We start from the raw sequence: 20,202 nt of genomic DNA on the forward strand, positions 1-20,202 counted from the left end.
AGCCTATTAATTCTTGGCTGAGTTTGAAACGACCTGGGGGCTTCTTGGCAATGGCAAACGATTGGAATAATTTTCTTGATCATCCAGTTAGATAGAGAGACTCTATGTCTGTTATTAATATGGAGAAGAAGGATCCAATGGAGGGGACAGGGGGAGCTCTCCGTGGTGCTGGTGGTTTAGAACTGTAAGGGTGGCGTCTCTTGGGCGCTTAGCCCGCCATTGACAGAACACGCGCACCCAACACAAACAGCCGCTCCAAAGGGCGGGTTCAGATTGAGCAGAGCAAAGGACCGGTGCGGCACTCATCAAACCTCCACATTTTTTTCGATTTCCTCCTACTTTTTCCTCCTTGCCAAGATACTTACGGTTTTCAGCCAAATCCTCGGATCCTTGACTTACATTATCTGGAGACTGAAACTACATCTGGGATTTAGATGTTCAACGGAACTACTCCATACGCAACTTCAAATAAAGCAACCAACTCTTAACGTCGAATAAAGTGCACGTCCGGAAAGAATGCGCACCTTATTATTTCAACTCGAGCAGTGTATTTGCCTCGGTTGATTTCAACTCGTTGCAAGTTGAACACTGGAGAGGACAACTTTTTTGAGTTCTGGGACCGGTAGGGAGAAGGTCAAGATGCGGGTGGGGCAACCGGGGGCACCATGATGCTGATGACCACCGCGGGGGCTTTCTGCGCCTTTAGCCTCATGACCATCGCCGTGGGGACAGACTACTGGCTTTATTCCCGCGGTATGTGTCGCTCCAAGACCGCAACGACAACGAAACCATCCGCAAGAACGAAGAGGTGCTGACCCATTCCGGCCTGTGGCGCACTTGCTGCACAGAGGGTAGGTAAAGGACACACACAGACACATAGACACACAGACACACGCACGCACACACACACACACACACACACACACACACACACACACACACACACACACACACACACACACAACACACACACACACACACACACACACACACACACATACATAAACGATATACTGTTTATACACTTACGTTCAAAACTTTGGGGTCACTTAGAAATGTCCTTTATTTTTTATGAAAAGCACAGTTTTTTTCAAAGAAAAAACTTTAATCAGAAATACACTCTAGACATTGTTAATGTGGTAAATTACTATTCTAACTGGGACATTTTGCTTTTTAGAGGAATATCTTCTTATAGAGGTCCATTTCCAGCAACCATCACTCCTGTGTTCTAATGGTTCATTGTTTAGCTAATCGTGTTAAAAGGCTAATTGATGATTTACAAAACCCCTTGGGCGCTTATGTTAGCACAACTGAAAACGGATGAATAAAAGTGTGAGTTATAATGGAAAACATGAAATTGTCTGGGTGACTTTTGAACGGTAGTGTAACAGAAGGCTATACACTACCGTTCAAAAGTTTGGGGTCACCCAGGCAATTAAATGTTTTCCATGAAACACACACTTTTAAACAATTTTCAGCTGTGCTAGCATAATTGGCACAAGGGTTTCGAATTTATGTATATATACTGTATATACATATATGGGAAGGCACATACATAACATCAGGCCTTCATGACCAAACGTTTGAGGGGGCTACATAGTTTACGTATTGGACAGTTTTGTCATCGATAGCTGATGTAGCCTGGTATGTCTCTGACTGATTACTATAACCAGATGGTTGAGCGCTGTAGTGATCAAATGTTGGTTAACACGGTGATAACTGATATGCTGCTGTATTTCTCAAAGGTTTTCATTTTAAATTTGACCCTTTATCCCCATAGTGGAGTGTCACAGAAGAAAGAGTTTAGTGTTCGTTTTTTCCCACAGTGACTACACAGTCACATAGTCAATGTGGATGGATCAATGCTGCACACTAGGCCAAGTTTATCAATATCTCCCTCTGTTTTGTACTTTGGAAAGACACTGGTGTGCTGAAGCTGGATCAGGAACATCAGCTTGCTTCAGTTCATTTGTAGCCTCTTTAGAGGTCAGGGAATAACAAGACATCACGGACCATTTTACACTGAAAGACACTGCGGGCCAACAAGTGCAGTAAAAAAAACCTAAAAGGTTTCCTACCACAACAATACATTCCAAAAGTTGACAGCTTCCTTTTTATTCATAATAATGTATTTAACCTTATTCAACCAGAAAAAGTCCCATTGACTTACAGTAACCCTTCTCCCAGGGAGTCCTGGCCAAGACTGGCCTTTAATATAATGACTGATGTTAAAAGAGCTAAACGTTTTTTTACAACAATGTGGGCAAGTATATCGATAGTGACCTGAATGGAGCAGAGGAGCTTTCCGTTTAATGGACGGGCTAAGCATTCAGGACATGGAGGACTGATGTTTGATTTTGTCTCTTTTCAGGAACATTCCGTGGAGTTTGTAAAGATATTGATCACTTTGCAGAGGATGACTATGAACAGGATGCAGCCGAGTATTTACTACGTGAGTCACACATATTCTTATTTGTTCTTTTACTTTATACTTTATGTTGGAAGTGTATAGATATTATCTCACTATTTTCTCACATAACTAAGCCTCTGTCTCCTCTCCCTCGTCTTATCTCATGTAATTCCTTATTTTCTTATTTTCTTTCTCTCCTCTCCTCTCCTCCTCCCTCCTCACTCCTCTCTCCTTTCCTCTCTTCTCCCCCTCTCCTCTCTCCTCTCCTCTCCTCCCTTCCCCAATCCTCTCCTCTCCCTCTCCACTCCTCTCCTCCCCCACCCTTCTCCTTACTCTCCTTTCCCCTCTCCTCTCCTCTCACTTTTCCTCTCTTCTCCCCTCCCCTCCTCTCCACTCCTCTCTCTGCTCTCTCCTCCTCTCTCCTCTCCTCTCCTCCACATCTCACCTCCCTCCTCTCCTCTCCTCTCCTCTCTCCACTCTCACCTCCTCTCCTCACTCTCCTCTCCTCTCCTCCACTCTCACCTCCTCTCCTCCTCCTCTCCTCTCCTCTCCTCTCCTCCCTCTCCTCTCCTCCTTCAGGAGCAGTGCGTGCCTCCAGTCTCTTCCCCATCCTCAGTGTAGGTTTGTTGTTCATAGGTGGCGTGTGTGTCGCCGCCAGCGAGTTCTACAAGTCCAGACATAATGTAATTCTCAGTGCGGGTATCCTCTTTCGTCTCTGCAGGTCAGGTTACACAAACACACACACACACACACAACACGCACACACACACACACGCACAACGCACACGCACACGCACGCACGCACGCACGCACGCACGCACACACACACACACACACACACACACACACACACACACACACACACACCACACACACACACACACAGTACGCAGGTTAAAACAGGCATATCTATACAGGCCGTAGTCCATCTAATAGATGCACCCTCTCCATCCTCAGGTCTGAGCAACATCATCGGCATCATAGTGTACATATCAGCCAACTCGGGGGGACCCCAGCCAGAGCGACCACAAGAAGAGCTACTCGTTACGGCTGGTCCTTCTACTTCGGCGCGCTCTCCTTCGTGCTGGCGGAGATGGTGGGCGTGCTGGCCGTGCACGTGTTCATCGAGAAGCACCGGCAGCTGCGCACACACGGGCGGCCCTCCCTCATGAAGCCGCCGTTCGCACACAGATCCTCCTACTACCGCAACCGCTACTACCAGAACCGCAGCCGGCGCTACAGCACCAGGAGCGTCCACAGCCTATGGGCGAGCCGGCCGCCGCCAGGCCCTCCTTCCACGGCGGCGGCTCGCTGCGTGGGGACGGAGAGACGCCCTTCTCCGGCCAGGAGTCCAAGGGCAACGGGGGCTCGCCCGGCTCGCAGACGCCGATGACGCCGCTGGAACCCGAATTCATGCTGTACACCTTGGCCACGCCGCCGCCCCCACTGAACGATGTGAAAATCAATATGGCGCCGACGTCGACAACGTGAACCACTCGGAGACGAACCACATTGACACTGAGATGTTGCCGGGCAACTGTGCTGTGAACAGGAGGACCACGCCAGTCTGAGAGGAGGTGCGGAGGGGGAAGTGAGCAGCACTTTGCAACAGGGGAGATTTGAGAGGTGACTCGGTGGAAAGCAGAGGAGATATATTAAGAGGACGTCTGGGAAGACTACCCGTCTATGATTATGATTTGCGTGTGTGTGTGTGTGTGCGCTCGCGCGAGTGTGTGTGTTTGTGTGTGTGTGCGCGAGTGCGTGTGTTTGTGTGTGTGAGTCACAATTCTCCACGATGTTTCCATCGTGGAGAATTGTGTCCAATTTGATCTTCCTTACATCACCTGCATGAATATTGAAAGTGTTTAAAATGGTTATGTGAAAAAATAGCTTTGCTTTAATTGCATTTTTTTAAATGTCAGTTCATTATTAATATTATATTTAAATGGGGTAAAAAAATTCAACACACATCAACACTCTTTTCTAGAGTAGCAGAGATATAAATGATGATGATGATTATCATCGTTATATTCATAATTCATTATAGACATACAAATACATTTGCTTTAAGTTGGGCGGTGTTATTATCCTTTTTGATGGCTTTAACTGCAAATAGAAGATTCATTAAAATGTAATAATGCTCAGTCCCTATTTCTCTCTTTCTTTTGTGTTACCATGAACCATTGTATACTTATGTGGGCTTGTACATAATTTGTCTTTGATAAGAAGTACAGTATATTACCACGTATTTTCAAATGGACAACGACTTTCTAAGCTTATCACTATCTATCTAAAATTACTTGGCAGCGGTGGGATTTGAACCCACGCCTCCGAAGAGACTGGAGCCTTAATCCAGCGCCTTAGACCGCTCGGCCACGCTACGTGTGGAATAATTGTCTAAACCATCATCACTTTAAACGTATTTTCTATTGATTTACTATGTAACAATTTAGCAAAAATACTTTTTTGACATTGTTCTGTGTTAAGTCAATTTAACCAATAGGGCAACAATGCAGTTTACGCAATAAGAAAGCTTATTTCTAATTGTAAACCCATCAATTAGAATAACTAATAAAATCGCTTATAGTATCGATATAATGTATATTTTTAAAGATATATTTAAATACTGTAAAACTGTAAATTATTTAATGTTAATTCGACCCACGAAGAAGAAAACCCTGCACCGACTTCCGATTCCGCATTTGGACGACATCTGCGCCATTTTGATGAAACGGCGAGGAGGAGCAGGGAGCCACTGAAGCAACGTGTTGTGTCGCAATGGGTTTTAAAGATTAATTCTGAAACATGGTCATTATACATCGTTATGTGGAGAACATCGGTGAAAACAAGTAGGATATCGGCCCTCCTGGCATAGCGTGGATTTATTTGAGGGGTAATTTCGAGAGCATGCTCGCATACAAGCCAATGCTTTTGTTTTAGCCAGTGGTCCGCTCTTCTGTAGTGGCTTAAATAGTGAGCTAACCATGTTAGCCTCGGCTCCATTTTAGTTATCTTTAGATTTGTCTTCAGAAAAGTGTTTCAACGCTTGACGTCGACGTGAAGATCGATGGACTAACATCTGATGTCCTTATTCATTACTGGGACTTTTGGAAAAGGACTTGGCTAAGAAAGACACCATAAGGACTGCATTACTGCTCACGGAGACCTAGGCCCGCTGCTCACCTAGTGGCTGCGGCAGGCCCGGGGTTTCATGGACAATTCACCACGGACTTGATAGAATTTCCTATAAATATTTAAGCCTTAACAGATACCAAATGGACTCCCTTGGATTTGTTAAGTGCAGTTGCTTTATATTGGACTGAAACGAACTGATAACAGTACACCTCGCCGTGTACTGGCGCACTGCCTTCCACTGTCAATGTTTTTCATTGGCAACAATGACTTTGTTGACATCCGCCAACTACCCGTTCTTGGATTACTTTTGTTGAATTTGTGCTGTGTTTCAGCGATTTCAGAGGGAAGGGTTGATGGCATCATAACGCTGAAGACTAGCCTGTGTTGTAGCCCTGTATTCTTTATTAAACTGTGTGTTTTGTGTGCTAACTTGAGTAATTCCCAAGTTTTGTAAAAATGTCGTGTGTTCATTATAAGTTTTCGTCCAAACTGGACTATAACACAGTCACGTTTGATGGGTTGCACATTACTCTCAATGAGCTTAAACGGCAGATCATGGCCCGTGAGCGTCTCAAGGCCACAGACTGCGACCTGCAAGATCACCAATGCGCAGACGCGGGAAGGTACGTCTATGTCAACTATGCATGTATAGTAAAAACAAAACAATCAGACAATCGTCTTAACTCAAATGGATCGGCATGTTTATTAATTCAAACGAATGGCTTCATATAATGTGAAGTAATGTGCATTTGGTTCCGAACGGTCTTAATAGATGGATCGTGCGTCCTTTCAACAGGTCTGACTCATACTGTTGAATGATTAGTGTTGCAGCAAAATGTCTTCGCCCCCTTGTGTGTCACTCACCGATTCGTGAACATCGGGACTTCTATTTTTGTTTTCATAGAGTACACGGATGACGAGATCCACATACCGAAACACTCTTCTGTCATAGTCCGTCGAACCCCTATTGGTGGGGTGAAGCCAGCTGGCAGGACGTTCATTATGTAAGTATACACTTTTTTGTTATTGAACTTTAACTCTTATGCTTATGTTGAGTGTTTGATACCCAGTGTGATATACCATCTCAACGCCTTTATCATCAATGGCTGATATCCACCCTGAAGATAAGGGTTTGTCTTGTCAGTGAAGACACCAAGTGGACCTAGTTGCCAAAAAATGTAATGATATGATGTTCTCCCCCTTCCCTACAGAGATCGTTCTGATACGGCCATGGTGGGATCGTCCAGACCAGTATGTAAACCCAACAACTCTGTACTCCTTCTCTCACCTCTCTCATCCCCCCTCTCTTTGGCTTAAATCACCCCTCTCTATCCCTCGAGAACATTCTGTCGATGATGACTGATTTGTGTGTATTTCTCTTGTTCACTCTGTCTTGGCTACATTTGTGTTCAGATCTGCCCTCTCCTGTGTGTTATTTATTGTCATGGTAGCAGGACTCTCCTGAAATCACCCATGTCTAAAGCTGTTTGCTGGTTCGCTCCATTGTTTCTTTGTTATGCACCCATGTTGGTGACGGAAACAATAAACCAGTCTACCAACCATCGCTTTTTCAGATGGTCCTGACTTGATTAACCAATTGTTTGAATAATGCTGTTGTCACACAATTATCTTTTTTAAAACGTTTTTTTAACCAATTGCGGACACTGTTGTTATGGTTGTATTTCATATTGAAATGGTGTTGTAGCCTGCTTCTTAGGTCAGGCATATGTATTTGTGGCATTTGTAAAAGGGAAAGTTTAATGAGTTTAATTACTTATTACTCTGTGATTGTGTTTTCTTTGCAAATACATATATTTTTTATTCTGTGTTGTGATGATCCCATGGACGTTAAGAAAATGATTGTAATTTAACGTTGACAGTGACTGAGGGGGTGTAAGTGAAGCACAGTACAACACAGTAAAAATTTTTTAGTTTACCTTGCTAAACGTGGACTGATTAACCCTGTCGAGTAACATTGTTTCTTGTCTTGTGTGTAAAGTGGCGGTATCTTATACTTTGCAATGAATATGGACTACACATAATGCTTAAATTTCAAGAGCGTAAATATTTATTTAATATCTCACATTAAATGCTATGCATTAACTTTATATTCTTAAATTGAATCCTGCAATATGTGCAGCTCTCTGAAGTACAATGTTAAAACTGGTTTGGTGCATCACATAATTCGTTTTCTCAGAATGCAATACAATGCTTTTGTCAACTGGCCAACCAAAGTACAATACTGTGACATTACATAATGCTTATGGCACATAACCAGTAAACGTAATGACCTGTCTGACTCTGTGAAGGGTTCCGTAGTTGACTGCAGTGAGAAGTATGGTGTATGTGTCCTGGAAGCTGTAAGCTGCAGAACCTATCAATAAAGTTGTTCAGTGGTTCCGTGTTAGAACCATATGCACCAGATCCCTGTGTGTTCCCTCCACAGCGTACCACCTTAACGCCGCCCCTCTGCTCTTGTCTTGCATCTTGTGATGGGAGGCCATACCACCAAGGAGATATAGCCATTACTTTGTAAATGTAGTCATAATGTCCCCCTCGGTTCTCCTCGCCATCCAATGTGTGCTTTTCTAGACTAGTTGTAGGATGGACCGCAAGCCCGGCCAAATTGTGTTGTAGGTAGAACGTCAGCAATATCATGGCAGTTGTTGTTAGTTAGGCACCTGCACGTAGATTAAGAAGTATGCGATCATTGTTAGTATTTTTTTTAGTGGAGGTAGCTGGCACTCTGCCAATATTTGCACCATTTGTTTTTGCTACCAGTACCTACTTCTGGAAAAGCTACAACAATGTTTATAGAACTTGGGATTTGTTTAAAATGTCGCAGCACCATTTGTAATTTGGCCGGCTCAAAGCAAACGCTGCATGGTTTAATATGATGGCTAGACATAGTAATGCGCCGATATGTATGCATTTATAGGACTCATGCATTGTTTTTTAAGTTGTTGGTTTGCATGAAATTAACCTAGCATGTCATCAGTCTATCTCGGTGAAGACAGATTTTTGGCAGACTTTAACTTGAAGATGAACCTTTTTGTTAATGCATGTGGATACATTTTAAATGTATCCATACCTAGATACATAATTTTCGACCAAATACAATATCTGCCATGGAAACTCACCAGAACCGCTAAACCTCCTCCCTTCTCCACAAGCATTCTGACTCCTTGATCGCCATAGTTAATCTCCTTCTGGAAACCCATCTGGCAACCCTGTATATACGTTTCCGGCGGGTTCCTGTATTCGTTGACCCGTCTTAAACCACCAGAGAATTTCTTTCCAGGTTATGAATGGCAGGCGTTGGACAGTGTGCTGTACTGGTCGTCTGCCATCTCTTTAAGTACTGAAGCACAGTAGTGGTGGTGCCGGGGCGTCTACCTTCCCTCTTGCTTAACCACTGTATGTCTTGTAGTTGTCCCATCACCCCCCCCCCCGTTAATGTGTATACTCTGATTCTCCTGCAGACCGATTCCTCCCCCTCTATGTCTCTGGCCCAACTCTCGAAGGTATTGTAGACTTATGGTTATTCCCCCTATTGAAAAATACATCCACTATTGGGGAAATAGTGTCCTATGTCTCTCTTGGGGTCAACCTTTTCTTTCTCCTTCCGTCCTGTATCTCTTGGTATGTTTTCAGACGGCAAACCTGGCAGACGCAAACGCATCTGAGGAGGATAAGATTAAAGCCATGATTTCTCAATCCATCCATGACTATGACCCTATTCAGTCAGTATATACACGCAAACACACCGTATTTTAAATTTTTACACCATGTCTGGAATATGGTACTGGTGAAACTTGGTTTAACTGCAACACTTTAACACACTTAAATGTGCTTTTCTCCCGCAGTTACTCAAAGAAAGCTATCGGACCCCCACCTGGGCACTACATCTGCTTCCGCTGTGGCAAGACAGGGCACTACATTAGACAATGCCCCCTGCAGATGGTAAATATGGCCCAGGATACGAAGTGTTGAATGAATGGGTGCTTTCTACCGTTAACTGTACAAGTCCGTGTCCGTGGATTTGTTTCCAACCTTTTGTGTTTTGGTTTAAAGGACAAGAGTTTGGAAGGGCCCAAACCGGTGAAGATAAGCAAAGGCATTCCCCAGAGCTTCATGGTTAAAGCCGAACCGGACGCCAAAGGGGCCATGTTAACCAGCACGGGAGAATATGCCATTCCTGCCATAGATGCGTACGTGACAAATATAACCCCACACATGCAATCTATGAAAGGAGGCTCAAAATGCAGATTTGCTGCTCTAAAACTGATGTGGTCTTGTAGTCATGTTTCTTCTTTTAATTGCTTATGACCTTTCTTTATTTTAGTGAGGCGTATGCGCAGGGGAAAAAGGAGCGTCCTCCCTTTGTTCCTCGGGACCAATCAGCATCTGAGGACGAGTCTGACCCAATACCCGACGAGCTGCTCTGTCCAATCTGCAACGACCTGATGAGCGACGCTGTGGTCATACCGTGCTGTGGGAACAGCTACTGTGATGATTGTAAGTTCCCCTTTATGCAGTCTCTTTTGAACACTGTAAATGTAAATTTCATGCAATGCTCTAGTGATTTAAAAATGTAACACCGGCAATTGAGCTGCCATTAGATCAGCAAAGTAGAGTTCCTTTGATTAAAACGTTGGAACACCAAACTCCAAAATGGTTCCCACCTGATGATGAGGCGGGTTGTTCTTTGTATCAGGCATCAGGACCAGCCTGCTGGACTCCGAGGAGCACGTCTGCTACACCTGCAAGCAGTCGGACGTTTCGCCCGACAACCTCATCGCCAACAAGTTCCTGCGTCAGGTAACGCCCTCGTCCATACCACTCTCCACTCCACCAAGTTGAATGCGATTGTCATTCAGAAGCCCCAAGTGCGTATAGAAACTCACTAACTTACTAGGGTTAGGGTTAGGGTATTTGATTTGGGGAAATAATTGAATTGCGATTATTTTGAACCAATATTGTGATTTAATATGTAATTTCCTTATCGTCTCTGTTATTCACTGCAAGAGCAATAAATCCTTTCTTTACTATGACCAACAAAACATGAGCATTCAACATATAATCTGCTCTTTCCTTTAGTCCAGGCCGATGTGTTGGTGACTTGATATTGTAACATCTTTATTTAACTATTGAGTTGTAAAATAATAAATATAAATCTTGCTGATATCCAGTCAGTAACGGTAACAAATCCCCAAAAAAGAAATAGTTTTATTCTATTACTTCGCGGTTTTAATTTATCAATTTGATTATCCCCCCCAGGCCGTGTGAACAACTTTAAGAACGAGACGGGCTACACCAAACTCGGGCGCAAGCAGCTGCAGCAGGTGGCGCCGTCTGTGCCCCGCCCCCTGCCCCCCCGCCACGTGCCCTCCAGGCAGCAGGACCCACTGATGGCTCACGTCGCCATCCCGCCCCCCCGCGCCCTCCCCCCCGCCGCCACCCGCCGTCGCCCCACCGCAGCCTCTGGTCGTGCTGCCTCCCCCCGGTTGTTTCCGGCGCCGCCTCCCGCCCCGCCGCCGCCGCCGCCACCACCACCGCCGCCATTGTGCGACAGGACACCCCGCCACTGGCCCCGCCGCCGACCCAGGACTCCCGGGATCGCCATGACAACCGGGACATCCATGACAACAGGGAAATCCCCGACAACCGGGACCCTCCACGATGCCCGGGACAATAGGGAGCACCATGACAACCGGGACGCTCGGGACAGCCGGGATCACGGCGACGCCCGTGACACCCGGGATCACCATGACAACCGGGACCTCCACGACCCCCGGCAACGACCACCGAGACCAGCACCACCACCACCACCCCAGAGACCAACACCACCACGACCCCCGGGAGCGCCACGACGTCCACTCCCCGATGCAGTTCCGGCGGCCAGAGGGAACCACCCCCGCCCGGGTACGTTGTCAGGCACGGCGTTAAGTAAGTCTGAAATGAGACCTTTTAACGGGGGCGATCAGACGGTGGCGGGCGCACCTGGCCGTGCAGCGGCCGTGTATCAGCTGCTAATACGCTGCCCTCTTGTTTGTTTTACCTTGGTCAGTGAGGCGGACCACGACCCACACATGATGATGAACCCAGGTCCACCGCACGACGGCAGGCCACAGGTAGGCACACTTAAATCCCGCATGGAGGGGTTGAACCAACTGGCCCTAACGAGGGCTCAGTGAGTACGAAATGAATCACGCCCCTCTTTCTGTCCGTCCCTGCTGCAGAACTGCCACCCACCCTCTGATTGGACATCCACCCCCTCCAAGGCCCCTTCATCACCAACAAGGGTGAGTGCCTCCCTGGAGATCGTACCCCATTGTACCAGCAGGTGTTTGATTAGCCACTAACAAACATTTCCATTAGTGACACCACAAGTGGTGCTGATGGATCCCCCTGCCGGCCCTACCCAGTGGGAAAGCATGTGCCCCATTTTATCGAAGCGTTAGCTTGTGCACTCCAGAGCGAACGCTCCAGATTTCACCACTTCCCCTGTCGCTGTTCTCCCCCCAGGTCCCCCGCCACGCCCCCATCAGCCCCACAGAGGAGGAGGTCCAGTGGGAGGAGGAGGACCCAGACACTGGGACAGGTACACTTCTCCAGCCCTGTAGACTAATAAAAACAAATCACCGATTGCTTTATTGCCGCGCAGGTGTTGTTGGAAGTAATTTCCGTGGGTATAAAATAAAAAATAACACGGTATAATAAAACGCCCCGGTACTTGGGAATAATTTAAGGATTCAGAGGATAAAAATATAAAACATCAGGAATTACATCGCACTGCCTTCTCACCAGCCGTCCGCTGTCTCGCCCTTTTCTCAGAAACTTCCGGCCCCGTGAGGATCACCCCCCACCCCGGATGCAGGTGGCCCCCTTCCCGCCCAACGCCGCGCCCCCGGTTTACGCCGCCCCTGCGCTCTATCCCCCCTCCCCCCCCAGATCTACCCGCCCCCCTACTCCACGGGACCCGGCCTCATCCCGCCGCCCCCCGTCGGCTACCAGCCCCAGCCTATGTACCCCCCCGGGATGCAGGGCATCAACCCCCCCTGGATGCCCCCGAACAACCAGCACCCCCTCGGGCCCCACCCACCCCCCCTCAACCAGCCCCACCTCTCCAAGGAGGAGTTCTACCGGCAGCACCATCTCCATCACCACCCCGACGAGTGAGCTTTGGCTTTGTTCCTGTTGGGGCCCGAATGTGACAGTTAGAGTGCTGGGACTGGTGATCTGTTTGGAAATTGAAACAATAACTTGATTAAGAGGGGATTTAATGAAAGGGTAATGAACGTTCTGAGTGGAGGATGTTTACTGTGTGTCTGTCTGTGCTCCATCAGGGTAACCTCCAAGCTTGACGAGTTCACTAAAGACTTCCACAAAGAGCTGATGAAGTACTGCAGTGCGCCAAAGAGACGCAGACGGTCTTACACCAGGTAATTGCACACGACTCACTGACAATGCAACGAGGGAGCGCAAGCTGTCTGCGGTTGTGGCGGTGGCGTGACACTTCTCCCTTGTCCCTCTCAGGTCGCGGACCTACAGCCGCTCGCCGTTCAGCCGCTCTCCCTTCTCCAGGTCCAGGTCCCGGTCCCGGTCGTACTCCTACACCCCAAGCCGCTCGCGCTCGCGCTCCCGCAACCGGTCCTACCCCCGCTCGCCCTTCTCCCGGCGCAACGGGCGCAGCTACGGCCGCACGCGCTCCCGTTCCCGCTCTCGCTCCAGGCCGTACACGTACCGTCGGTCGGGCTCTCCGCGCTCTCCCGGGCCGTACCGCCCCCCCCGGTGGTCAAGGCTGGGACGGCGCAGACGGAGCCGCCTTCAGGTCCAGGTCCCGTTCCCGCACCCCTGGCGGCTTCCGGAGGGTCAGTCCCGGCGGCGGTGGAGGCGCTGGCGGAGGCGGTCGCAAACCCCCGCCGCGGGAGCCGCCACCCTTCGACGGGCGGGACATGAGCCCCGGAACCCACGAGCGCTGGGAAAGGGACGGCTACAGGCAGTGGGAGAGGGACTACCGGGACTACTACAGTACTACAGGGACTACGACGGCCAGCCCCCGCACCACAGGGCGCACGGCAGCCGGGACCGGGAGAGGGACCGGCTCTCGCCCCCCGCCCAGAGACTACTCCCCCCAGGGCAAGAGCCGGAGGGTGGCGGGACGGCGACCGAGGCGCGCCCCTCGTTCCACCAGCCCTCCCTCCTCCTCCGGGACCAAGAGCAGCAGCAAGAGCAGCAAGTCCAAGAAAGTGAAGAAGAAGAAGAACGGGGACGAGTCGGAGGGCGGCCCACCAGTCCATGGACCGAGGGGACGCCACCCCCGTCCGGGACTGAGCCCATGGACGACGCGCCCAACCTCTCCAAGACGCCCCCCAGCTCCTCCAAGAGCAGCTCCGCCGCAAGGCCGCCACCAGCAAGAGCTCCTCCTCCTCTGGTCCGCCAAGACCTCGTCCAAGTCAGGGAAGACCTCGTCCGACAAGAGCAAGAAGGACAAGACATCCAAGGTCAGGTCAAGGTGAAAAACCGAGGCCGCGAAGGTCAAAGGTAAAAAAAGCGGTGCCGGACGCAGCACCGGCCAAAAAGAAGGGGGCTCCTCTTCCTCCTCCTCCACCACCGCTGCCGCGGCTCCTCCTCCTCCTCCTCCTCCTCCTCCTCTTTCGAAGTCGTCCAAGACTACCAAGGCCCCAGGGCCCGAGGAGACCAGCGTCCCGGCCGTCGTGAAGAAGGACAAGGCCAAGGCGCCCGCAGCCGCGGCCCGTCCCGATCAAACCCCGCCTGGTGTCCTCTCGGATCCAACCCCCGCCCCCCCCCCGGTTCTCCTGGACACCCCCGCGGCCCGTCGTCGACCTCCACGGCGGACGGGACCCCTGAAAAACGCTGGCCTCCTGCCGCTCCCGATGCAGCACGGGCCTCCTGATGCTGCCCCACCACCCCTCCTTCCAGATGGACAAACGCAGGCGGCCCGGGGAGGAGCGGCCGCCTTTCCTTCTGGGGCTGCCCCCAAACAAGCTGCGATGCATCGGGGTACCCGGGATGGGTTTGGACCGCCTCCCTCACACCCAGATGGTGCTCCCGGCGCAGCTCCTGAGAGTCCCCAGTGCCATGGATCGACCAGGAATACTGCCCACCCGGGAGCGCCCCGTGATCCAGGGCGAGGGGACATGGGCCAGCGAGACATGGGCCAACGGGACTTGGGCCAACGTGACTTGGGCCAACGTGACTTTGGGCCAACGAGACATGGGCCAGCGAGACATGGGCCAGCGAGACATGGGCCAGCGAGACATGGGCCAGCGAGACATGGGCCAGCGAGACTTGGGCCAACGAGACTTGGGCCAACGAGACTTGGGCCAACGAGACTTGGGCCAGCGAGACTTGGGCCAGCGAGACATGGGCCTGCGGGACATGGGCCTGCGGGACATGGGCCAGCGGGACATGGGCCAGCGAGACATAGGCCAGCGCGACATTGGCCAACGTGACATAGGACAGCGCGACATAGGCCAGCGCGACATAGGACAGCGAGACATGGGCCAACGAGATGTTGGCCAGCGAGGACATGGGATGGGTGGACATCAGACCCCTAATGGACCTCCAGGTACTACCCCCTTCGCTGTTATGTTGTTTTACCGTGACCATAAGGGCTCACCGCCCCCATTGTTATAGTGAACAGAACCCGTTCCTGTGCTAATGTATTTCTTTGGGTCTGTTTTTTCCTCACAGGTGAAGCCGATGGCCCCTAGGAGGATCAAGCTGAACCGCGACCTGGGGAGGAAGAATAAGCACCGAGGGTCCTTCCACAGACAAACCCCCCGCCGCGCCAGAGAAGACCCCAGCGCCACAGACAAAGCATCTTCGGCAGCACCCCCACAGGCGAGAGGCCCCCCAGAGGTCCAGAGCCGACCGGGAGGAGGGAGAGATCGGTGTCCCGGGAAAGGGGTGGCTCCAGAGAGAGGCCGGGGGGAGCGGCAGGGAGCGGGACCAACGGCATGGGACTGGGACCGGGACCGGGACAGAGTCTCCGGTGCCGACAGAGAAACGGGATAGAATTCCAGGGTCGGACAGGGAAAGGGACACGAATTTGGGAACAGACCGGGAACGGGACAGCAATTTCCAGATCAGACAGGGATAGGGACCGAGACAGGGACCAGAATCTCCGGATCTGACCGCGATAGGGAAAGAGTTTCAGGATCTGACCGAGACAGGGACCGACTTCCCGGATCGGACCGCGAGAGGGACCGAGGGCCCCGTGTCGGACAGAGAGCGGGACAGACTCCCAGGGTCGGACAAAGGGCGAGAGAGGGCTCCGGGATCCGGCAAGGAGCGGGACAGATCCCGCGGGCCGGACCGTGAGCGGGGCCAGAGCTCCGACTCGGACAGACACCGGGAGAAAACCTCTGCCGCGCCGGCGGCCGAGAAGATGGCGGTGACGGTGGAGAGGGACGCCGCTGACGGACAGCGCCTGGTGAAGACCGACAAAAGCGACTCCGGCGGCGGCGCCGTCGGAGATCCGTTTTCCGTGGACAAGATGACCATCGCCGAGCGGTCGGCCATCGCCAGGAAGACGGCGGAGCCCGCGGAGAAGGCACGCCGGTCTTCCAAGGAGAAGGACGCAGAGTCATCGGAGAAGGGGCCCAAGACTGACAGGTGAGCGTTGCTAGGAGTCGTAACCGAGGGGGCCATTACTATTAATGGGCCATTACTAGCGAGTCATTTAGAAGACTCGCCCTCGATCGGAAGGGTTAATTCAGATCCGGGTCATTAGGCTTCTTGCTCAGGGATGCCCACGGGTAAACTGAGGGCTTTGGATATCGAACCCTGAACCTTTGGAAACGCACTAACCTCAGGACTCTAGGCCCCATAGACACGAGGGCCTGCTTGGTGTGTAAACACAGATAGTTAATGTGTGTGTAATTATCTGCCTCTATGCCCCCAGGGCTGTCTCCAAAGACCGAGCAGAGAGGACGGGGACCTCTGGAGAGAAGCCAGCTGCCGCTCCCAGAGAAGGTAATTGGGATGGAAGAAATCTGTGTGTGCGTTCGCAGCTGTGAGGATGTTATTTAAAGGTAGCCTATTTGGAACGTTGATTAAATCCCAGTGTCATCTTTCTGCACCCACCCCCATTCCCCCAGCAGGGAAGGGCAGCGACGCCTCAGCGACAAAGAGCAGATCCAGGGTGAACCGCAAGGCTTTGACTAGCCGCCCCTCTGGCAGGTGAGTGAGTTTCTTCACGACTCTTGACCCTATTTTAAAGATTAAAACAAATCTGAGCGTCCGGGGTCGTTGCCTTGTCCACACGATGAGTCTGAACCTTCCCCGCTTTGCCCCGCGCAATTAGGCCAGCCGAGACGGGGAGGTCGGACTCTGATCAGAACCAGAGGTCCGGAGCTCCAAGGACTCTGACACCCCGGTCACAGAGCCCCGGCGACGGCCGCAAACACAGAGCCCCACCCGGAGCCCGGTCCAGGACGCGTCGAGGTCCTCATCCAGCCCCCGCCTCGCTCCAAGTGGGAGCGAGACGACGAGGAGGAATGGCCCGAGAACGGACTAGCTGCGCCCGACCGAGAAACCTGCGTCGCCCCCCAGAGGCCGAGAGAAGGAAAAGCACCCCGATGCCCCCAAACCCGTAAAGAGCCTGGCCAGGGACGGCCCCAAGGAGGAGAAGAGAGGGGCCGCCAAAGAGGAGAAGACCACAACGCCGGCAGCAACGCGACGACGGGGAAAGGTGTAAAGCAGGAGGGCAAGGCTGTGAAGACCTCCCAGGCGGGTCAAGGCCAAAGCCCCCCGGGACGAGAGCCGAGGACACGGCCGGACGGACGGACGGAGCGGCGAGAGGGAGGAGCCCAAAGGCGTCGCCGCGAAGGAGGAGCGGGCCCTCGGGAGGAGCCGGCCGGGAGGAGAGCCGAGGCCCCGAGCCCAGGCGACAGCGTCTGTGCTCCGACCTGGGCCGCGAGACGGACGAGGCGGCCTTCGTGCCGGACTACAGCGAGGGCGAGGGCTCGGAGCCCCAGAAGGGCGGCAGCGTCAGCGCCAGCCCCTCCCACAGCGTGGCCTCCGGCAAGCCCGGCCCACAGCAACGCCAGCGGCTCGGTGGCCACCACCGCCACGGGCGACAAGAAGAAGAAGAAGAAACGCAAGAAGGACAAGGAAACACAAGAAGCACAAGAAGCACAGCGGCCAGGACGCGCCAGAGGACGCCGAGTCCAAGGAGCGCAAGCACAAGCACAAGAAGAAGAAGCATAAAAAGAGCAAGGAGGCGGAGGAGCCGGGAGCAAGACGCCCCAAGAGTAGCCACCAGCGCTCGCCTGTCCAAGCCCCCCTCGCCGCTACTGCCCACTTGGGTTTTTCATCTCCACCTGCCGAGGGTGCATGTAGTTAACAACAACCCCCCCCCCCCCCCCTAATCATCAGGCTGCTTTTTTGCAGACCTGTCGTGCGGCTGGCCTGGCACTGTGCTCCTGAACACTTGTGATCCTGCCTTTTGCAAGAAGACAAAGAGCGTGTGCTCCTCGTTTTAGTCTCCCATGTTGATTGAGACTTCTGCAGATGCTACACTTAGGGCGGCAACATCAAGACCTACACAGAACACTTGCTCCCCCCCCCCTCCCCGCCTCTTAATCCGAAGCACTGATGTGAAAGAGTATAGGGGCAGTGGCGCCTTATTGTATTTGTCGACCTTGAGCGTGTCTTGAAAAGAGTTTCTGAGAGTCATACCCACTGGGTCCTGACTGCGTGGAGGTCTCCGACGGTGCCTGGGTTCGAGCGATCAACCAGCGGCCGTTGGCGAGCTGAATGAAAGCTTCGCTGCAGGGTTCCTGGCTCCACGGCGTCGGGAGCGGAGGCCGCCACGGTCCAGGTGTCTGACGGACAGCGTCTCAGGGATGTTGTTTTGAGAGGGGGGGGTATTACCGCGTCGTTGTCCTTTAAAAAGTTTGATCTTGTAAATAGCGTTGAGCTATTGCCTAATCTGTTGATGTTCAGTGCAGGACCCCGCGATGCCCCCCCCCCCCCACCCCCCCTCTATGCACCTTACGTCGAGCCACTTGATTGACTTTGGAGACGGTTGGCTCTGAGACACATCCCCGGATCAGTGGGTGTGTTCATGGACAACGGCATGTTTTTTTTTGTTTTTTTGTCGTTCCAAAGTTGCAGTAGTTTTGTATCACAATGTGAATGCCACAGGGTGTGCGTACTATGAAGTGTGTGTGTGTGTGTGTGTGTGTGTGTGTGTGTCTGTGTGTGTGTGTGGTGTGTGTAACCTAAATGAGCTGTGTGACTGGAACAAGGGGTGCTTTGAGGATCTCTTTACTTCAAATTGAATGACGGTTCTTTTTCTTTTTTTAATTAAAGATGTTATGACTTCTACACGATTTGTTGTTTTTTTTATTTAGGTAATAAACTTGAAGGGTAAAAATGCATTGCGTCTTGTCATTTCATTCGCTGTCATTTGATTTAAAGCAACGTTAAATGTTTACTTGTGGTATGAATTGGATAAGCTTGATCATGCAGTAGTATACTTTCAGGCGGAAACGTTTTTTTGATTACACAGATGGGTGAATTCAGGGTAACGTTGTTTTCCTTTTTTCTCTTGTTTTTCCCAAGTACAGTCTAATTTAAGCGTTTTGAATTGAAAGTTTAATTATGTCCATCACTAAGAACCTCAATTGGACATAATGTATCCGAAGTGCTTCGGTCTGGCGAGCAAACGGAAAAAGGTAATGGCTAATTGGCAAGAAAAATAATTTGCAGAGCAAAAACCTTTTTGAAGTTAAGTGACATATGACTTATTGTTTACCTACCTCTAGCAAATTACTTCACATTATTGGTACTATTTTACCCAAATAAGGCAGTAATATGCTCCGTTACAGAGAATATTTTCGGGACAAGCAATCCTAATATAGAAATATCTAAAGCCTGATTTGTGAAGACTACAAAGAGTCCATTACAAAATGCTGTTCATGAACCCTTATGAAATTGCACAGGGTCGACACCCAGGGAAACTGATACATTCTGTGGGTAGACAGAAGGCCTACTATAATCATAACTATAACAAGCATATAGTTTATGAGGCCACGGCCGCCCTCAAACATTCATTGAGTTAAAAAGGCGAGTCTTTGCGCTCTCTAGGAAGCTTTTATTCCACCCGGGACGATGTTTTAAACAAACCTTGCGTTCGTGACCTGATATTGTGCTAGAGTTGCCACATTGTGAACGCTAAAAGGCGCTGTGACTCCGAATAGTTTAACCAGCAAGAAAACCTTGAGATCATCCAGGTACAATTCCTTCTTATTCCCAATCACAATTTGAGTCGTGTAGGCTACATGCTTGCAGCATTTGCCTAGGCTACGCCTGACTATTAATTGAGAGGAGTGTAGTGTCGATGGACTGATGGAAAGTTTACTGATGGATGAGCACTGGGAATAGGCTATGGAACTTGAATATACACAGACAGGCTGATATAATCTTTTTTTCGGTTTACAGAGGAAACAAAAGTCCATTCTGTGCTCATCTCAGTGCGTGTGTGTGTGTAGTGTGTTTGAATGCGTGCTGCGTGTGTTTTATGAAAGAGTAAGTGTTCTCTTCTTGTGGGTTTCTATATATCTATATATATATTATACTATATATATATATAATATATATAATATATATATATATATATA

The 20,202-nt window shown here is 50.6% G+C and overlaps 2 protein-coding genes and 1 non-coding gene across 3 annotated transcripts; 2 read left to right on the top strand and 1 right to left on the bottom strand.

The window, feature by feature from the left end:
• The first annotated feature begins 196 nt into the window (after nt 1-196).
• On the top strand, nt 197-4,554 carry LOC115539772 (voltage-dependent calcium channel gamma-3 subunit). The gene is given in 7 exon segments (XM_075074179.1): nt 197-771; nt 774-851; nt 2,372-2,452; nt 2,990-3,121; nt 3,347-3,414; nt 3,416-3,454; nt 3,456-4,554. Coding segments are annotated over 7 exon segments (852 nt in total). The 5' UTR covers nt 197-665; the 3' UTR covers nt 3,804-4,554.
• A 157-nt stretch (nt 4,555-4,711) lies between these two features.
• Nucleotides 4,712-4,793, bottom strand: trnal-aag (transfer RNA leucine (anticodon AAG)). Its single transcript has one exon. It is a non-coding gene; the product is annotated as a tRNA-Leu (tRNA).
• A 309-nt stretch (nt 4,794-5,102) lies between these two features.
• LOC115540785 (E3 ubiquitin-protein ligase RBBP6) lies at nt 5,103-18,958 on the top strand. The gene is given in 43 exon segments (XM_030352361.1): nt 5,103-6,142; nt 6,144-6,168; nt 6,450-6,549; nt 6,757-6,796; nt 9,028-9,069; nt 9,200-9,288; nt 9,412-9,508; nt 9,620-9,756; nt 9,891-10,063; nt 10,263-10,361; nt 10,826-11,035; nt 11,244-11,470; nt 11,648-11,679; nt 11,788-11,850; nt 12,075-12,149; nt 12,383-12,485; nt 12,488-12,723; nt 12,895-12,990; nt 13,085-13,331; nt 13,333-13,575; nt 13,578-13,667; nt 13,669-13,830; nt 13,832-13,879; nt 13,881-13,944; nt 13,947-13,990; nt 13,993-14,085; nt 14,212-14,382; nt 14,492-14,988; nt 15,095-15,140; nt 15,266-15,322; nt 15,324-15,392; nt 15,394-15,534; nt 15,536-15,784; nt 15,786-16,189; nt 16,479-16,549; nt 16,675-16,756; nt 16,878-16,936; nt 16,938-17,119; nt 17,121-17,231; nt 17,313-17,416; nt 17,418-17,589; nt 17,591-17,683; nt 17,685-18,958. Coding segments are annotated over 43 exon segments (5,721 nt in total). The 5' UTR covers nt 5,103-6,001; the 3' UTR covers nt 17,922-18,958.
• Nucleotides 18,959-20,202: the final 1,244 nt, after the last annotated feature.

The sequence above is a fragment of the Gadus morhua genome, chromosome 3, assembly GCF_902167405.1.
Source record: "Gadus morhua chromosome 3, gadMor3.0, whole genome shotgun sequence".
Classification (NCBI taxonomy): domain Eukaryota; kingdom Metazoa; phylum Chordata; class Actinopteri; order Gadiformes; family Gadidae; genus Gadus; species Gadus morhua.